We start from the raw sequence: 20,869 nt of genomic DNA on the forward strand, positions 1-20,869 counted from the left end.
GTTAATCTAGGTTCTTCTCCACCACCTCCCTGCCCAAAAAGGAAGACTGCTGAAAACACCGGGAGAAACAAAGGAACTAAACTGAGGGGGAGGATGGTGGGGGGCTGAGCCCAGGGGGGAAAGATCTAGCCTGTGAAAGGAATACCCGGATATTTAAGCTGCAATGTGCAGTTTACCTTCAAGAAACTTTGCAACCTGCACAAAACAACATTTAGGGTGAGAATGTGCTACTATTAACCAAGTATCAGAAGAAGTGAGGTTCTTACCCACGAAAGCTAATGCTACGAATACTTCTGTTAGTCTTAAAGGTGCCACAGGACCCTCTGTTGCTTTCTACTATTAACCAGTTAATTTAACGTATTAAGCTTAGGTTGCATGTTTTGTTTGATTTGCTCAGGAATCTGCTTTGATCTGTTTGCTATCCCTTATAATCTCTTGACATTTACCTTTTGTAGTTAATAAACTTGATTTTGGTTTATTCTAAAAACCAGTTTGTGCAATTCATAACTGGCGGGGGGGAGCCATGCATATCTTCCTCCACATTGAGGGAGGGAGAGAATGTCATGAGCTTACGTTGTACAGGGGTATTGGGGCTGGCAGGTGTGGTGGCAGAGTGGGATCTACAAGGCACCATATCCCAATGACTGCTGCTGGGCTGGGCAGAGAACCAGGCCCAGCAACAGCACTTCTATTCCTTTGTCAAATGGCATCTTAGCAGCCTCGGGGGGGTGGGGGGACTGGATCAATGTTCACATTGGACTCCCTGACGCCATCAGTACCCAGGCTGGGCTGGGGAAGCTAATGATCCAACCAACAGACCAAATTCATTGATGAATCCTGGTCATGTGCCACTTGCGGCACGTTGTGCAGACGCTAAGAAGCAGCAGCAGCAGCCTCAAATGTTAGATAGCGGCTTTCTCCAGCCTCCGGGTCAGATGCCACCCCTACCTGCAGGACTAGCCTAGTGCTGGCCACCAGAACCAGCACCACTCACCCAAATGGGCCTGAGGATGATCCTAAGGTCGCCATCAAGAGCCCATCAGTGCTCAGCAGCTCCCAGGCCAGTGAGCTGAACTCATGCCAAACTGGGTTTTTTTGGGGTATAAAACAGCTGCCGTTTAAGGATGATATAGGGGTTCTATCCGCACTTCTTTGGGAGGATTTGCATAACGCATTCATGGCTTCACCACTCAGGAGTAGCATGGCCATCCCAAATGCATGCAGATAAACCCCCTCTCTCATGCATTCCCTAAATATGTATATATAGGAAACACTGCTGTCCAGATGTCGGATTTCTCCCCTAAGCTCTGAATTCGGTGCATGGTATATGTTTTTAGTTGCATACCCTGCAGTCCTTAAACCTGCAGAGTTTTAGAAGCTCTCTCCTGCAATGCTTCTAAACTCTGCAGGCTCCTGGTACCAGAAATCCCTGTTCCTCCAACCCCTGGATTATCCCAGTGACCCCTGTTATGGGTTGTGCTGTGTGTCCTATATTGGCTGCATCATAGGAAAGCACAATGCCTATCCATGATGCCTCCTAGTGCAATACTCTCCCACAAGGAAAAACTGCCCCCTGGCCCCACATGGCAATCACCTCTGGCTCATTGTTATCCCCGTTTTATTGGAGTTCTCTTATAACCCTGCTGCTTTCTCTGTGTGTGGCAGGCTTCTCCGAGGAAGACAAGGCACAGGGACAAAAGGAAGAAACCGAAAGGTAAGCAGCCCCTGACCCCACAGCTGCGGTGGCAGACTCGGGCCCCACGCAAAGCAGGGAAATAGGGTCTATTCCCCCTCCTGCCTCCCCTCTTCCTGCGAAGGCACAGTCATGCCCACAGTCGTGCAGAGGCACTGGCTGGGGCTCCGTTCACAGGCTGCCCCTGAAATCTGGGGCTCTGGGGCGCTAGGAAGCAGAGGGTGCCCAAGCAGCTCAACATCTCCTTTATGTCTCACTTGTGGTAGGTTTTGGACGCTGTGAGGATGAGTTGGAGGAGGCTTGTGCATCCCTAGAGGCATGGTGAGCAATGCCCCCCTCCATAAATCTGCAGTGGGTCAGTCCCCTCCTCTCGTGTCATGCAGCTCAACCCCCCCCACCCCCCCATGGGCAGTAGCCCTAGTAATCCCTCCCCTGCCCCGACCTATAGACCAGGCAAGCAACTATTCTCCTTAGAATCATGCAATTCATTCCCACTCAGCAGAAGTTGCCATCTCTAATCCACCCCCATGCATCATACAATGGGTCATTCCCTCCTTGAGCATCATGCGGCTCATTTAACCTGGGAGGGGGGCGGTAGATTGTGTCGACTGGATTGGACCATCCTCCCCTCCCAAGAGGGCGAGAAAATGTTTGATGGGAGCAGCCCCGTGCACACCAGGGAGGTGAGGCAGAGAGTTCAGGAGGAAGGCTGGCTTTTCTGGTACGGTGAGTAGGATCCGGCAGCACCTGTGTAATGGTCCCATCCCCACCTCCAGTCCCCCAGCATGGGTTCCCAGCGGGATTTGAACCCTGGACCTTCAGCTCTGCAGCATAAAGCACCCCTTAGAGCCTGCACTCAGCTACCTGCTCTCGCTGTTCCACAGCCTCGGCAAGCTCCTGGAGCAGCTCCCCTTGGCTCCCAACCTCAGTATCGCTGAGAGGAGGCTAGAGTACGTGGCCAGACACCTGGATGAAGTTCTGATACCGTAAGGCAACTGCACGGGGGGCACCAGACTGGGGGCTGGGTGGGAGGGGATAGAGCATGGAGAGAGGAGGGAGCAGGGAAAACCAGACACTCCAGGATCCTAAAATAACAGGGGAAAAGTCACTTAGGCTACGTCTACACTATGGGGGGGGGATCGATTTCAGATATGCAAATTCAGCTACGGGACTAGCGTAGCTGAATTCGACGTATCTGATCCGACTTACCCCGTTGTGATGACAGCGGCAAATCGACCTCCGCAGCTCCCCTGTCGACAGCGCTTACTCTTACCTGGGCTGGTGGAGTACGTGCGTCGATTCGGGGATCGATTATCGCATCCCGACGAGACACGATAAATCGATCCCCGAGAGATCGATTTCTACCCGCCGATCCGGGCGGGTAGTGAGGACAAGCCTAAAAGGCTTTAGCTTCCAAGGTGAGATCCCAGTGACAGTGAGGTGAGGGATTCTCAGAAATTAAATGCAGAGACCACAAGCTGGGTTGTGAGTAGGATCAAATCCTTCTGTCCGGCAATATCTCCCAGCAGGCGACTGTCTAGAACCTGCCCCTGCTCCCTGCTGTGTTTGAAAGAAACAGCAATCAGATGACCCCCGGGGACGGGGTGCCCACCCCACACAGGACTGGAAGGGGCTAAGGTGGCCAGGCAGACCCATTAACTCCACAGGGTGCCCCTGGAGGAAGAGCCAGGGAGCAGGGAATTGATGGCAAGCAGGCTCAGCTGGGCAGGAATAGGCGGGGCCCATAAAGCCAGGAAGCTGGCAAAAGACAGGGGCTGCTGCTGGGAAAGGGCAGCCCCTCCCTGGGCAGAGGGGGACGTGTTTGGAGCTGGTGCACCCAGAGCAAGGAGGGGAACCAGGAGTGGCAGGAAGCAGTCCAGGGAAGTAGCAGGGAAGGCTGGGAGAGGAAAGCCCAGAACTGCTGGGTTGAGGGTCCCTGGCCTGGAATCTGCTGTAAAGTTCTTTTTTGACCCCTGTTTATGGTCTTGGCCTTCACAACATGCTCTGGCAAGGGTTACACACACGCTCACATCTTCCTCACCCAGACCAATTTTTGTTAGCTAATCTTTCTATTAAAATAGCACTAGGTCCCCAGTCATGCTCAAGGCCCCATTGTGCTAGGTGCTGCACATGTGCATGTGATGAAGGGGTTATCGTTATAGATCAAATGAGTGCCAGCTCCCCCTCTCAGTCCTTCATTAGCCAGTTGATGTCCTTGTGTCAGAGTGTGGTGTGCCAGGCATGTCTAGGCACTGCCCCATTGCACTACAGTTGGAAGGCTGTGCCCAAGCCCCGCCTTTGCTCAGCAGGGCCATGTCCCATCTGTCTCTGTCTGCTCTCTCCCACAGGCCGAGTGTGATGACATCTGCGGCCAGCCAGTTCTCCTCTATGGAATCCATCCCCTCTTTCCTCTGGAGTCACAGCTCCTTTTCCCTGGGAGAAGCCTCCGTGACTCGGTCAGAGCCCCTCTGCCGCACAAGGGAGATCATGCCTGTCGCGGGCTGGGAAGGATCCACTCATCCCATCCAAGCCCAGCCTCTCCCCAGGCCTCCTGCCCACAGCAGACGAGACCGGCGAGAGCAGATCACCCCCCAGAAACCCCACATGGCTCTTCTGCCTCTAGCTCCACAAACAAAACCCCTGAGATCCGACACGAGCCCTCAGCGTACCCAGGAGATCCAGGAACCATGTGTCTGCCCCTCGGGATCCCTGCCCCAAAAGGCCCACAGGATCATGGCATCCCCTGATGCCATCCTGGCCACGCTTGTGCCCACAGCAGTGGTCAAGCTGCAGGATCACTTGGCTCAGAAATGCTTGGAGATCCAAATGCAGGCGTTTCCTAAGATGGTGAGAGAGTCTCACAGAAATGCTCCCCTCGTGAGAGAGACTACCCTGCCTGGGCCACACTGCCCCCCTAGGGAGCCAGGCAAGCCCAGCACAGCGGCATTGCCAATGATGGGACAACAGCCTGCCCACCCCATCGAACTCCACATAAGGCATGAGCATCTCATCATGCAGCGGGGGCTGCTCACCCTGGACCCAGAGCCCCCGGCAAAGCTGCCTCACGCCGTCCCAGCCAGGGGAGCTGAGGTGGAGTTCAGTGAGATGGAGACCGATTTCCTGCTCAATGAGGTCAGGGAGAAGTTGGACTGGCACACGCAGCGGAAGAAGCTGCATCAGGAGTGGGCTTTGCCGGATGCCCTGTGGAAATCCCGGCGGGCTTTCCTACCCCTGGTTCCCAAGCTGTCTTCCCTGAAGGCAAAGCCCGAGGTTGAGGTGGTTCCCATCCTTGAGGAGCTGCTCTTCCTTGGGAGGGACGTTAAAAAGCAGCTGGAGGTCCATATTACAAAGATGCAAGTGCAGGAAAGATCGGAACTGCCCATGAGGATCCAGGATTCCCTGAGGAGGTTCATGTCTCCTTCCCCAGAGGAGAGAGGCCGGCTCTCTCACCCTACGTGCGGGGGCATTGTGACTCCGTATCGGTCACCATTTCAGCTGCGTTCCAAGAAGGCTCGGTCTATTCAGTTGCCTCTAAGGGCCCCCAGTCAGAGGTGGCTGGAGGATGTACATGCCCTACCCACCGACAGAAGGCAGCAAATGGCCAGGTCTTACTCCTGGAAGCATCCTGGGGCAGCAGCATCGAAAGGGCAAGAAACCCCAGACCAACTATCTGCTGAGCTGCATGGTCTTCGAGACATCACGGCTCCACATGGGTTCGATGGAACTGTGAATTCAAAGCTCTCCAGGGACCAGCCACCAATCAGCGTTTGCAAGAAGTGCGATAAGGTTCGACGGAAGAGACCAGCTGGCTCTGCAGGTGCTAACTTGCCCAGAATTCCACAGCGATGGACTCCAGGAGACTCTACAGCATCATCCAACCTCAACAAGATGCCAGTGGTGTGGCTCCTTCCAGCAGACGGGAGCAAGACGCAGGATGGAATGGGGAAAATGGCTCCCACCAAGCAACCAAAGATGGTGTCCATTGCTACGAGTACAACAGGGCTTTCACAAGCTGGGGAGAAAGCAACTGGGAGTCCTGATGGTTATCCTCCAAAGCCAGCAAAGGCCTCCAGAGCTAGGACACCATCCCCTTCAAGGAGCAAAGATCCAGTTCTCAAACGGATCTTAATGTGTCTCAAGAAAACCTTCGCCAAACTTCAAAACAAAGCGAAGTCCCAAATGTCCAAGGACTCTCATTCAAGAAGACCTGATACTAAATTTACAAAGCCACCCTTTTGGAAGGCAAGGGCCTCCAAGGGTGTGTTGTAGTAGTATAAAGCCCTACCGTCAATCCTGCCCCTTGACCCCTTAAGCCCCGACCACCTGTCACCGGAAGTCCCACCCATGGGGGTATTACTTCTGGGGTCAAGGCGGACACATGACCAGAAGCAAAGTGTGTCATGTAACCTCTATAAGAACTCCTCCCACTGCCCTCTAACAATCAGGATGGGTTTCGCCCGCATAGGCCTCCCCGAGAGGAGATTTGACCAATATGGGGGAGTTCCAGGGCAGGGTGACCCATCCGGAAAGGGTTCATGTGACCCCTCTAAGAACTCCTCCCACCGCCCTCTACCAATCAGGATGGGTTTCGCCCACATAGGCCTGCCCCAAGAGGAGATTTGACCAATATGGGGGAGTTCCAGGGCGGGGTGACCCATCCGGAAAGGGTTCATGTGACCCCTCTAAGACCTCCTCCCACCGCCCTCTACCAATCAGGATGGGTTTCGCCCACATAGGCCTGCCCCGAGAGGAGATTTGACCAATATGGGGGAGTTCCAGGGCGGGGTGACCCATCCGGAAAGGGTTCATGTGATCCCTCTAAGAAGTCCTCCCTCCGCCCTCTACCAATCAGGATGGGTTTCACCCGCATAGGCCTGCCCCGAGAGGAGATTTGACCAATATGGGGGAGTTCCAGGGCGGGGTGACCCATCCGGAAAGGGTTCATGTGACCCCTCTAAGAACTCCTCCCACCGCCCTCTACCAATCACGATGGGTTTCGGTTGCATAGGACTGCCCCGAGAGCAGATTTGACCAATCGGGGATGTTCCAGGGTGGGGTGACCCGTCCGGACGTGGATAATGTGACCTCTCTAAGAACTCCTCCCACCACCCTCTACCAATCGCGATGGGTTTCGGTCGTATAGGACCGCCCCGAGAGGAGATTTGACCAATATGGGGGAGTTCCAGGGCGGGGTGACCCATCCGGAAAGGGTTCATGTGACCCCTCTAAGAACTCCTCCCACCGCCCTCTACCAATCACAATGGGTTTCGGTTGCATAAGACTGCCCCGAGAGCAGATTTGACCAATCGGGGATGTTCCAGGGTGGGGTGACCCGTCCGGAAGCGGATAATGTGACCGCTCTAAGAACTCCTCCCACCACCCTCTACCAATCGCGATGGGTTTCGGTCGTATATGACCGCCCCGAGAGCAGATTTGACCAATCGGGGGTGTTCTAGGGTGGGGTGACCCGCCCAGAAGAGGGTCATGTGACCCCTCTAAAAACTCCTCCCAGTGCCCTCTGCCAATCAGAGTGCAGCCCCATCACCCCATAAGTCCTAGTGCTGGGGCAGAAGAGGCCATCTTTTACCAGGAACGCGTGCTTTAGAAATCGTGGAAACATGGACTCCTTCACCACCCCTGTGAGAACTTCGGACTTTGTTTTAGCCCCGAGGGCCTTTGACCATCCATGGAGAAAGCGCTACATCAGCGACAGTTCTGAGGAGGAGGAGGGAGCGACTGAGGAGGGCCCTTTGGCCCAGCCATTGATGGATACGCCGGAACCCGAAACCCAACTGTTTGTGAGACACCCCGATGAGCGTGGTGGCCTCTTGTCGTCCACCCCCCTGGAGGAGGAAGGTGAACACAGCTCAGGGGAGTCACTGGAGGACAAGGTGAATGGAAAAGACGTCGCTCAGGTAAATGAATTATTAAGAAGTGATGGCTGATGATGGGGTGTAATGGGGTTAGGAACCGGGGGGCGGGGGGGTTGTGTAAATTTAAAAACAAGCAGTGGGAATTTACACTGTTTCTTTTCTGAAAATCTCTCGACAGCTCGACGATGCCTTTCTAGAGGAGCAGGAGGCCCTGGACAGCGTTGCATCAAGCAGCGAAGATGAACTGGGCCCACCTTGGTTTTGCTCAACGCCGATACAAATTGTTGAAGAGGACTCCGAGGATGACGGCTATGAGGAGTTTAGGAGGAGGCTTGGCATGGAACTAACTGAGCCAGTGCCACGTTGTGAACTTAAAAAAAGTCCTGCGGACTATTGTACGCGTTGCTGTTTATGCTGTCCTTAATTACTGCCTTAGGGAAAAGCTTTTTGAAGATTGTGACGACTGTGTCATAGATGCGCCAGCCCAATGGCACCATGACTGTGTGACTTGGACTTCAGTGGATATAAACTGCAAGCTCCGGGGCCTGTGTGCTGAGCTGTGTTTGGAAATCCTATTAAACACTGTTATTGCCATAGGTTATGCTATGCAATGTCTGTGCCTAACCCAAGAACATTTAGCGCCGGGGGGACCTTGATAAAAAACAAGCCCCAAGACATTCACTGAGATCTGCAAAGGGCCCCCACTTGGAATGGGCACTGTAAGAGGCCCTACAGAAAAATGTATTTGAACTAAAAGAAAAGAAAAGCAGCCCAGTTGTGCAGACAACTTATTCCCCCAGCCCAGACCACAAAAGGGAATGCTAGGGAGGGGTGAGCCCATCAACCTGCTGACTATTTTGAAACAAAGAGTTAGGATGGTATAAAAACCTCAGGGAGCTTGGAGCCTGTCTCTTCCAACAGAAACGCTCTTGAATTGCTGCTGGACTGCAAGAGGAGGTATGCGCCCTGTTTTCAACTCTGAAAATAGATATTCTATAATGCCATTCTTTGGCCATGCTGTCTTAGTAAATAATGGTGCCTGGCTTTATTGCAGTGTGATCTGTTTAGCATGGAACCAGGAACTTTAAGCTGCATTTCACCACCAGGCCAAGGTAAAAACCATTTTAACTATAGATGTGCTTAATACTGTTAAATTAAAAAAAAAAAAAACCTTCAGGTATTGCACAGGTTGTATAGGGATTTGGGGGTAATCCTAACTTAACATTTTTGCTTGTTCTTTAACCTGAAGGCCCAAACACACATGGCAGGGATGGTGGTGGACAGAACAACCATGTGCCTTTTAAATGCATGTGGTTTTATTGAAAAGTATTTTCAATGGATTTTAAAAGCAGTTTGGTTTTTATTTTGCAAAATGAGATATCTTTTTAAAAAATGTTTGTGGGTTTGTTTTTTTAAAGTGGTAGAAATAAACTCAAAACCTTTGTTTGTTGTACAGCGTGAAATGGATGATTTTGTTTTAAAGCTGTGACTTTTCAAATAGAAAAACACTCTAACGAATATTTTATTTTTTGAAGTTTACAAGACAGTTTCATGTGTTTTATAATGTTCTTTGCTTCACAGTACGGTCAAAACACGAGAGGGCAAACAAGCTCAAAAGAAAAAGGAAAGAGACAGCTGAAAAGGAAAATTCACCAGCATCAATGACTGATGGATGGACGAAGCCCAGTAAATATATTTTGCTTATTTGTTTGGTTGTTTCATGAGGTTTTGTATTTTAAGTAAATCCATAGGTGTGGGTGAGAAAGATGGTAAAGTTCAGTTTCGTAAAATGTCTTTTCTCCCCCCTCATAGGCACGGGCAGCTTTCCTGACAATGCTGTAGTCGAAGCTACAGGGACACCTCCACCAGAACCGCCAAAGAACCAGGAATCTGCGTTGAGACCTTTAACAACGCTAACACAAAACAGCACAAGCAGGAGCGCCGCCAGCTTTTCTGCCGCCCTAGGCGGCGGAAGGTCCCGCCCCGAAATGCCGCCCCCCCACAGAGGCGGCGGAAGGTCCCGCCGCTGAAATACCACCGCGGTCACTGCCCCCAAATTGTAGCGCCCTAGGCGACCACCTAGGTCGCCTAATGGGTTGTGCCGGCCCTGAGCACAAGGGTGCAGATGAAGCATCAGGGCAGTCCAAACCTCATATACGTCAAACCCAAGGACAAAACAAAAGACTCTGGTAAAGGCCAACCACACAAACACAACTCCAGTTCCTCAGCGGCCACCACCACACCAAGCCCTGAGAAAACTGAGCAAAAACACACACATTCACAAACCCGGAATACGCGCTCTAGGGGTTGTGAATAAAAAACCAAGGACTGACAAACCATTTTCCCAACACCATAAGCTCATCACAGCTCCCCCATATTCTAGTATTTGGGAAAAGTATGATGCTTCATTCAGAAAACTGATGAAGATTTGGGGAAAATATGAGGCTTTGTTCAGAATACTGGTGGTTGCTATATCCTCACGGGTCTAAAAGAAAGGAGAGCTGGAAACCACGTCAAAAATGCAAAAGCTCTGGTGGGTGACTTTTTGAAAAATGCTTCAATTTTTCCAAAAGGGGGCTCTGAGCAGGCGTGACTAGCCGTGGAAAGGGGCCTGGGTAAAAAGGGCACCCTCAAGGGTACACATCAGCTCAGGTGTAAACAAAATGGGGAACAGCTTTTGGTGGACAAAGAAATGGCGGCCAAAAAGTTCCAGGCCAGGGTCTCAGTAAAAATTTTTTAAAAGGCTAAAGAGATAATGAGGAAAAAAAAACAAAAAGAGATGCCCACTACTGGAGGCTCTCAAACTGGCTTGTCTGAAAATGGGGAGGTGGAACCCGACTCTCACGCAGAGTCTGGTTTAGAAAATTCCCCAGAGGGCTCTCTAGAAGGTCCCCATCTGCTCCTGATGACCCTCACGGAGGCCCCTCGGAGTCTGACTCTCAAATAGCATCTGATGTAGAAGATGCCGCTGACGGTCCCATAGAGGAACCTCCAAGTAACCCTGAAAATGCAGAGGTGTATATGGAGAGAGTGAGAAGTTGGCAACGTGAATTACCTAGATTTGGGGGGTCGGTGTATTGTGAGGAATTTCGTTTTGTCAATCCTGAGGGAATAAATTCAGCTCAGCAGGTTGTTGAAGCCATACACAGGGGAATACAGTTAGTTCTGGATGACGTTAATGGTGATTATGATGATTATGCTCAGTTACGTTTAGAGAGCTGAAATTTAACTAACCCTTTGTTTTCAGTCAGAAGAACTAGGGATGAGCTGTCTGCTGAGGAGTTCTTAACTCAGGCCTCAAAGCTGCTACAGAGCAATAGAGAGTTGCATCTCGATGGGACGTTGTGCCTCGTTGTGACAGTTGTAAAAAACAGGGGTGGGGGCGCTCGTAGAGTTTTAAATTCTATCCGCGGTAGTCAAATCCTCCATAAAAGGAGACAATGCTTAGTAGACCTGATTTACACCGGTACCAATCTGTGTTTTCTGGGTGGGCTCTTGGCCGTTATGTCCGACCGTAAACCTACAGACGCGGAATTGTTAGCGGGGGCGAGAAACTTGCAGGAGAAACTGGGGTGGTCAGATCAAAAAAAGGTTCTGCTCAGTGACGTAGCAACGTTTGAGCAGCATTTAGGAGTCAATATACAGGTGGTGCTGTATGCGGCGAAAGGTGGATGGGGCTTTTTTAAAATGGGGGGCCCAGTGTACCCCAAGACTTTTTTCATCCTGTTGCACGATGAGCATTACTATGGGGTTCTGGATGTGAAAAAGTTCTTCGGTGTGAAAAATTATTGTGAGTTTTGCCACACGGCGTACAGTCACGACCACTCTTGCAGGTATCGTTGCCGCCTGTGTTTGAGCGTAACATGCTTGGACAGCATGGGCGTGCAGCTGAGGTGTCCTAGCTGTAGACTGTATTGTCGAGCCAAAGAGTGTTTAGACGGACACGTCGACTGTGCATCAAAAAAACAAGTCGAATGCCTGTCTAAAACGTTGTGTGATAAGTGTCAGTCTTATGTGGCCAAGCGGCACAGGTGTAAAGGGAGGCGGTGTAAGCAGTGTCAGGGTTTGATCGCTGGTGATGTAGACAGTCACCTGTGTTTTATGGACAGCCTTAGAAAGCCCAAATCATCAGAAAAGGATCTTTTTTTATGATTTTGAATGCACGCAGGAGACTGGGTTGCACACGCCCAATTACATTTTTGTTATGTCCCTAAAGCCGGGAAAATCCTGGGAATTTTAGGGCGACGAGTGTCTTTCTATGTTTGTTGAGACCTTTATTGGCAAAGAGTTCCGGGACTACACGTTCCTAGCGCACAGTTCCAAAGGTTACGATGCGTACTTCATCGTTAGACAGTTACTGAAGGAAAAGATGGGCCTAGAACTGATCACTCAGGGTACCTCTGGGGGCCAGATTCACCGAAGGGCTTAAGTGCCTAACTGATGGTTTAGGCACCTAACTGCCAGAATCAGGCCCCACTGGGATTGCCAACCCCCCGCCCAGCTGCTGCTCACCACTGCAGGGTCCTAAACTCACTTGAAAGTCGTTTACAACAAGAGGGTCCTAGAAGAAGGGTTTAAAACCCTGCCCTATGGCTTTTAAAAATGGATACGAGGTGGAAACACCCCTTTTCTGCAATTCTCGCGGGGCCTAGCAACTGCGGGAACAGTTACTTTATAAAAAATGTGTTGGATAATGCCAAACAAACACTGTCTGTTATGCTTGAGAATATTGTGTGGTGTTACAGTTGTTGGCAACCTCTGTATAAAGAACTGCTCTGTAAATATCCCTTTATCAATTTTGTGGAGGGGCTGCCTGATGCTTTTGACGATGACCGTTTGTTTCCTACCAATCAAGTAAATATGATTATCACAGACGATCTGATGAACTCTGCTTGTGAAATCGAGAAAGCTTTTACCAAGTATGTGCATCACAGAAACCTGAGCATTATGTTTATAGTTCAAAACGTATTTTGTCAGGGGGAAAAGAGTCACACGATTAACCTAAACGCAAAAACCCCAGGGATAAATTACAAATCGCTACGCTCGCTCGGCAAATGTACCCCTGCAAAGCTGAATTCTTTCTAGAAGCTTTTGAGGATGCTACCAAAAGACCTTATGGCTACCTGGTGGTGGATTTAAATGCTTCCACACCAGAAGCTTATAGAGTAAGAACTGGTGTTTTCCCTCCAGACTGGCTGGTGGTTTATACTTTGAAAAGAACAACAGCCGGGTATAAAAAGAGATGAACTATTGGCAGGCCCCTTTGTAACAGCTGGGGTTGCTGACCGAAAACATGTCTAGCTGTGTAAAGAGAAACCTGGTCTTTTTAAATTACTTAGCAAATCGTCCCCGCAGCAAAGGAGGGCTATACTATGTTCGGCCTCTGACGATTTAGTAGCGGCCATCTCAGAAATAGCGCTCAAGCTCCCAACTTCTGGGGGTGTAATAGATTTTCTTTAACAGAGCTGCCTAGACATGACTTTTACTGGTACCGTCTTTTACTAACACAAATATGAAAGGGGACACATTCATATTGACACATTTAAATAAATACGTTTTATTAATCGCCTGGTTTAACACGACCTTTTACAGCCGCCTGTAAAAATGGACTCCATAAGGAAGTCTGAGCTGGTTCATTCTTCCATTTTGTCCTTTTCCAGATTTTCGTCTTGATATCTGTGTCTCATATCATGCATCAGCTGCTTTTGCTTATGTCTATTTACTCCCACGGGGCTACCGATGTGTAAGTTCTCAAAGGCCTCTAGAAAGGCATCGTCGAGCTGTTGAGAGATTTTCAGAAAAGAAAGTAAGCACCCCACTGCTTGTTTTTAGATTTACACAACCCGCTGGTTCCTAACCCCATTACACCCCATCATCAACTGTCACTTCTTAATCATTCATTTACCTGAGTGACGTCTTTTCCATTCACCTTGTCCTCCGGTGACTCCCCCGAGCTGTGTTCCCCTTCCTCCTCCATGGGGGTGGACGACAAGAGGCCACCACGCTCATCGGGGTGTCTCACAAGCAGTTGGGTTTCGGGTTCTGGCGTGTCCATCAACGGCTGGGCCAAAGGGCTCCCCTCGGTCGCTCCCTCCTCCTCCTTGGAACTGTCGCTGATGTAGCGCTTTCTCCGCGGATGGTCAAAGGCCCTCGGGGCTAAAACAAAGTCCGAAGTTCTCACGGGGGTGGTGAAGGAGTCCATGTTTCCACGATTTCTAAAGCACGCGTTCTTGGTAAAAGATGGCCTCTTCTGCCCCTGCGCTGGGACTTATGGGGTGATGTTGCTGCACTCTGATTGACAGAGGGCGCTGGGAGGAGTTTTTAGAGGGGTCACACGACCATCTTCTGGGCGGGTCACCCCGCCCTGGAACACCGCCGATTGGTCAAATCTGCTCTCTGGGCGGTCCTGTGCGACCGAAACCCATCACGATTGGTAGAGGGCGGTGGGAGGAGTTCTTAGAGAGGTCACATTATCCACTTCCGGATGGGTCACCCCGCCCCGGGACACCCCCGATTGGTCAAATCTGCTCTCGGGGCAGTCCTATGTGGCTGACACCCTTCCTGATTGGTAGAGGGAAGTGGGATGAGTTCTTAGAGGGGTCACATGACACACTTTGCTTCCGGTCATGTGTCCGCCTTGAACCCAGAAGTAATACCCCCCATGGGTGGGACTTCAGGTGACAGGTGGTTGGGGCTTAAGGGGTCAAGGGGTGGGGTTTAAGGGGCCATGGGGAGGTGTTACGGTTTCATTGACAGTAGGGTCCTTATACTACTTCCATTTTCCATATTCTCGAATCCCACCCTGCCAGCATGCCCACTAACAGAAGGGGCCCACAAATTCCACCATCTCCCTAGCATCCAGCGGGCACCATCAACATAGCTCTGTGTCAAGGCATCACCCATCCTCCGTGGCCTGCCACAGCCCTGCTAGTCCAGTCCAAACAATGCACCTGGAGGGTGATGGGCTTGAACACACAACTCTCAGTCCTGACGTGCAACTGCCCTCTGCTCTGCCCCTCTCTGCTGAGCTCTGCTGCTGCATCCCGCTCTACTCGGCTCTGCAGCACCCTTGGCGACTCTAGACCTGCGCAGGGGACAGATCAATTTTTTATGATGAGAACGAACCTCAGGACCGTTGCCCTCAAACCCAAGTCACACATACGCCTGATCAGTCTATGATCAATCCAGTCTCAGTTCCACCCGCATCATTCGCCTTTCTCTCTTGAGTGGAAGAGTTTATTCCTGTAATTGAAGATTTGTGGTCCATGGATTAACTATGGAGTTAAATTAACTGCAGATAATTTAAATCACCCACTTACATTTTCTGGTCCTCTGAATATCCCGACAGAAACCCGGAGCGGATAGGAATGGATTTTGCTACATTTCATCCCAGGGTTTATCAGTTTTATTGGTTTTAGACTGTTTGGCATTTTCCTGCCATTAATCAAGTTCCTCTCGAACCCACTGCTCTGCAGATCCATTCATAATGCTTCATGGATGGATACACAGGCGGCATCACACTCATTAGCCACCCACTTACCTGTGGCAGTTGGAAATGGGGCCCATGACCCTGAGCTCCGGAAATGCAGCCCTTGAGGAGGGAAAGGAGCAGCTCCTCCGCTATTCAGAGGAAAACAATAGAATCTAATAGATACTTAATCTGGTCTGATGTGCTTTGTGCAACAGAGGACAGCGGTGCATGTCCATACACAGTCCCCTGGAGATGTAGGGCTGGGGATCATTGCTTGACATGGCTGACTATGAATGGATTGCAATTAGGACTGGGTGGATTGGGTCTTGTTACAAGATTTTCCCATTACTTTGGGGTATGCTCATTTATTCGGGTTACTCTTCTGGGGAAGGGGATTCTGTAATTCTATCAGTGTACTGTTTGTGTCATTTGTGTTTTTATGTGGAGCTCTACTTCTCCCTTCTGCAAGTCCCCTCCCAATGGAGCTATCCTGCAGGACCTAGGTTCCCCAGGGCTGGGTTTCTCCAGCCCCAGAACCGGATGAACACACCCACATCCACACCTACATTAACAAAGCTGGGCCTTGAGTGGGCCTGACTGGTATATAAGGGCAGTCAGCAGCGAACCAGCTGAGCGGCGAACAGCAGAGGCTAACAGCGGGAGTTTGCCTGGGAGCTGTCCGAGAGGAGGTACGCTAAGTGCTGCATTAGGGGGGCTGTGTTGGTGAGTATCTGAGTGTCTGCTGCTGGGACAGTTGGTCAGTTTGACCGTGTGCTTGATTGCTTGCTTGTTTGTTTGAAAAGTGTGAATTGGGAGTGCTTTGTTCCAGCTGGGCCTTGAGTGGGCCTGACTGGTATATAAGGGCAGTCAGCAGCGAACCAGCTGAGCGGCGAACAGCAGAGGCTAACAGCGGGAGTTTGCCTGGGAGCTGTCCGAGAGGAGGTACGCTAAGTGCTGCATTAGGGGGGCTGTGTTGGTGAGTATCTGAGTGTCTGCTGCTGGGACAGTTGGTCAGTTTGACCGTGTGCTTGATTGCTTGCTTGTTTGTTTGAAAAGTGTGAATTGGGAGTGCTTTGTTCCAGCTGGGCCTTGAGTGGGCCTGACTGGTATATAAGGGCAGTCAGCAGCGAACCAGCTGAGCGGCGAACAGCAGAGGCTAACAGCGGGAGTTTGCCTGGGAGCTGTCCGAGAGGAGGTACGCTAAGTGCTGCATTAGGGGGGCTGTGTTGGTGAGTATCTGAGTGTCTGCTGCTGGGACAGTTGGTCAGTTTGACCGTGTGCTTGATTGCTTGCTTGTTTGTTTGAAAAGTGTGAATTGGGAGTGCTTTGTTCCAGCTGGGCCTTGAGTGGGCCTGACTGGTATATAAGGGCAGTCAGCAGCGAACCAGCTGAGCGGCGAACAGCAGAGGCTAACAGCGGGAGTTTGCCTGGGAGCTGTCCGAGAGGAGGTACGCTAAGTGCTGCATTAGGGGGGCTGTGTTGGTGAGTATCTGAGTGTCTGCTGCTGGGACAGTTGGTCAGTTTGACCGTGTGCTTGATTGCTTGCTTGTTTGTTTGAAAAGTGTGAATTGGGAGTGCTTTGTTCCAGCTGGGCCTTGAGTGGGCCTGACTGGTATATAAGGGCAGTCAGCAGCGAACCAGCTGAGCGGCGAACAGCAGAGGCTAACAGCGGGAGTTTGCCTGGGAGCTGTCCGAGAGGAGGTACGCTAAGTGCTGCATTAGGGGGGCTGTGTTGGTGAGTATCTGAGTGTCTGCTGCTGGGACAGTTGGTCAGTTTGACCGTGTGCTTGATTGCTTGCTTGTTTGTTTGAAAAGTGTGAATTGGGAGTGCTTTGTTCCAGCTGGGCCTTGAGTGGGCCTGACTGGTATATAAGGGCAGTCAGCAGCGAACCAGCTGAGCGGCGAACAGCAGAGGCTAACAGCGGGAGTTTGCCTGGGAGCTGTCCGAGAGGAGGTACGCTAAGTGCTGCATTAGGGGGGCTGTGTTGGTGAGTATCTGAGTGTCTGCTGCTGGGACAGTTGGTCAGTTTGACCGTGTGCTTGATTGCTTGCTTGTTTGTTTGAAAAGTGTGAATTGGGAGTGCTTTGTTCCAGCTGGGCCTTGAGTGGGCCTGACTGGTATATAAGGGCAGTCAGCAGCGAACCAGCTGAGAGGCGAACAGCAGAGGCTAACAGCGGGAGTTTGCCTGGGAGTTCGCCTAGGGAGAGCGCACTGAGGCTTTCATCTGCAGGTTTCTCCGAGTAGTTCCTGCAACAGTTGAGGAAGCTCCTAAGAGGACGGTGATATGGAAGGTGAGCGATCAGCTGTTGTAACCTGCACAGGTTGTGCCATGTTTGTCTTTCTTCCGCAGGACAGAAGCGACTTTGTCTGCACAAAGTGCAAGCTGGTCTCCATATTGGAGGAGAAGGTTCGAGGGCTGGAGAAACAAGTATCAACTCTGCGTTGCATAAGGGAAAATGAAGATTTCCTGAACAGACGTCAGGAGATGCTTCTACGGCCACAATGTTCTGAAGATTCAGAGCAGGCGCAGCAGGGACAGAAGGATTGTGAGGAGGTTTGGCAGCATGTGACCTCCAGAAGAAGAAAGAGGAGCGTCCATGCACCAGCAATGGAGATACAGGTGAGCAATCGTTTCCATGTTCTCTCTACAGGTGCTAATGCGGAGAATGGACTAGATGGCCCATCTGAGGGAAGGGAGCAGAAGGAGACTCCACCGATTGGAAGGCAAAAGATGCACTGTCCTAGGGATGGGGGTTCCACGACCACCACTCCCAAGAGGAGGAGGAGGGTGGTGGTGGTCGGGGACTCCCTCCTCAGGGGGACTGAGTCATCTATCTGCCGCCCTGACCGGGAAAACCGAGAGGTCTGCTGCTTGCCAGGAGCTAGGATACACGATGTGACGGAGAGACTGCCGAGACTCATCAAGCCCTCGGATCGCTACCCCTTCCTGCTTGTCCACGTGGGCACCAATGATACTGCCAAGAATGACCTTGAGCGGATCACTGCAGACTACGTGGCTCTGGGAAGAAGGATAAAGGAGTTTGAGGCGCAAGTGGTGTTCTCGTCCATCCTCCCTGTGCAAGGAAAAGGCCGGGGTAGAGACCGTCGAATCGTGGAAGTCAACGAATGGCTACGCAGGTGGTGTCGGAGAGAAGGCTTTGGATTCTTCGACCATGGGATGGTGTTCCAAGAAGAAGGAGTGCTAGGCAGAGACGGGCTCCACCTAACGAAGAGAGGGAAGAGCATCTTCGCCAGCAGGCTGGCTAACCTAGTGAGGAGGGCTTTAAACTAGGTTCACCGGGGGAAGGAGACCAAAGCCCTGAGGTAAGTGGGGAAATGGGATCCTGGGAGGAAGCACAAGCAGGAGAGCGCAACAGGGGAGGACTCCTGTCTCATGCTGAGAAAGAGGGACGATCGTTGAGTTATCTTAAGTGCCTATACACAAATGCAAGAAGCCTGGGAAACAAGCAGGGAGAACTGGAAGTCCTGGCACAGTCAGGGAACTATGATGTGATTGGAATAACAGAGACTTGGTGGGATAACTCACATGACTGGAGTACGGTCATGGATGGATATAAACTGTTCAGGAAGGACAGGCAGGGCAGAAAAGGTGGGGGAGTTGCATTGTATGTAAGAGAGGAGTATGACTGCTCAGAGCTCCGGTATGATACTGCAGAAAAACCTGAGAGTCTCTGGATAAAGTTGAGAAGTGTGAGCAACAAGGGTGATGTCGTGGTTGGAGTCTGCTATAGACCACCAGACCAGGGGGATGAGGTGGACGAGGCTTTCTTCTGGCAACTAGCAGAAGTTGCTAGATCACAGGCCCTGGTTCTCATGGGAGACTTTAATCACCCTGATATCTGCTGGGAGAGCAATACAGCGGTGCACAGGCAATCCAGGAAATTTTTGGAAAGTGTAGGGGACAATTTCCTGGTGCAAGTGCTGGAGGAACCAACTAGGGGCAAAGCTTTTCTTGACCTGCTGCTCACAAACAGGGAAGAACTAGTAGGGGAAGCAAAAGTGGATGGGAACCTGGGAGGCAGTGACCATGAGATGGTCGAGTTCAGGATCCTGACACAAGGAAGAAAGGAGAGCAGCAGAATACGGACCCTGGACTTCAGAAAAGCAGACTTTGACTCCCTCAGGGAACAGATAGGCAGGATCCCCTGGGAGAATAACATGAAGGGCAAAGGGGTCCAGGAGAGCTGGCTGTATTTTAAAGAATCCTTATTGAGGTTGCAGGAACAAACCATCCCGATGTGTAGAAAGAATAGTAAATATGGCAGGCGACCAGCTTGGCTAAACAGTGAAATCCTTGCTGATCTTAAACGCAAAAAAGAGGCTTATAAGGAGTGGAAGATTGGACAAATGACCAGGGAGGAGTATAAAAATATTGCTCAGGCGTGCAGGAGTGAAATCAGGAAGGCCAAATCACACTTGGAGTTGCAGTTAGCAAGAGATGTTAAGAGTAACAAGAAGGGTTTCTTCAGGTATGTTAGCAACAAGAAGAAAATCAAGGAAAGTGTGGGCCCCTTACTGAATGAGGGAGGCAACCTAGTGACCGAGGATGTGGAAAAAGCTAATGTACTCAATGATTTTTTTGCCTCTGTCTTCACGCACAAGGTCAGCTCCCAGATTGCTGCACTGGGCAGTACAGCATGGGGAGAAGGTGACCAACCCTCTGTGGAGAAAGAAGTGGTTCGGGACTATTTAGAAAAACTGGACGTGCACAAGTCCATGGGGCCGGATGCGCTGCATCCGAGGGTGCTAAAGGAGTTGGCGGGTGAGATTGCAGAGCCATTAGCCATTATTTTTGAAAACTCATGGCGATCGGGGGAGGTCCCAGATGACTGGAAAAAGGCTAATGTAGTGCCCATCTTTAAAAAAGGGAAGAAGGAGGATCCGGGGAACTACAGGCCAGTCAGCCTCACCTCAGTCCCTGGAAAAATCATGGAGCAGGTCCTCAAGGAATCAATTATGAAACATTTAGAGGAGAGGAAAGTGATCAGGAACAGTCAGCATGGATTCACGAAGGGGAAGTCGTGCCTGACTAACCTAATTGCCTTCTATGATGAGATAACTGGCTCTGTGGATGAGGGGAAAGCAGTGGATGTGTTATTTCTTGACTTTAGCAAAGCTTTTGATACTGTCTCCCACAGTATTCTTGCCACCAAGTTAAAGAAGTATGGGCTGGATGAATGGACTGTAAGGTGGATAGAAAGCTGGCTAGATCGTCGGGCTCAACGGGTAGTGATCAATGGCTCCATGTCTAGTTGGCAGCCGGTTTCAAGTGGAGTGCCCCAAGGGTCGGTCCTGGGGCCGGTTTTGTTTAATATCTTTATTAATGATCTGGAGGATGGTGTGGACTGCACTCTCAGCAAGTTTGCAGATGACACTAAACTAGGAGGCGTGGTAGATACACTAGAGGGTAGGGATCGGATACAGAGGGACCTAGACAAATTAGAGGATTGGGCAGAAAAAAACCTGATGAGGTTCAACAAGGACAAGTGCAGAGTCCTGCACTTAGGACGGAAGAATCCCATGCACTGCTACAGACTAGGGACCGAATGGCTAGGTAGCAGTTCTGCTGAAAAGGACCTAGGGGTCACAGTGGATATGAAGCTGGATATGAGTCAACAGTGTGCTCTTGTTGCCAAGAAGGCTAACGGCATTTTGGGCTGTATAAGTAGGGGCATTGCCAGCAGATCGAGGAACGTGATCGTTCCCCTTTATTCGACATTGGTGAGGCCTCATCTGGAATACTGTGTCCAGTTTTGGTCCCCACACTACAAGAAGGATGTGGAAAAATTGGAAAGAGTCCAGCGGAGGGC

The 20,869-nt window shown here is 50.9% G+C and overlaps 1 protein-coding gene across 1 annotated transcript in view; it reads left to right on the forward strand.

Annotated features, from left to right (window-relative positions):
• The first annotated feature begins 7,458 nt into the window (after positions 1 to 7,458).
• The window catches only part of DRC1 (dynein regulatory complex subunit 1), a 59,866-nt gene continuing 46,455 nt past the window's right edge, over positions 7,459 to 20,869 (forward strand). Inside the window, exon 1 of the mRNA XM_054022913.1 lies at positions 7,459 to 7,608. Coding sequence (XP_053878888.1) covers positions 7,459 to 7,608 — 150 coding nt within the window. The remainder of the gene's footprint in view (positions 7,609 to 20,869) is intronic.

Source organism: Malaclemys terrapin, chromosome 3 (assembly GCF_027887155.1).
Source record: "Malaclemys terrapin pileata isolate rMalTer1 chromosome 3, rMalTer1.hap1, whole genome shotgun sequence".
In the NCBI taxonomy this organism is placed as follows: Eukaryota; Metazoa; Chordata; order Testudines; family Emydidae; genus Malaclemys; species Malaclemys terrapin.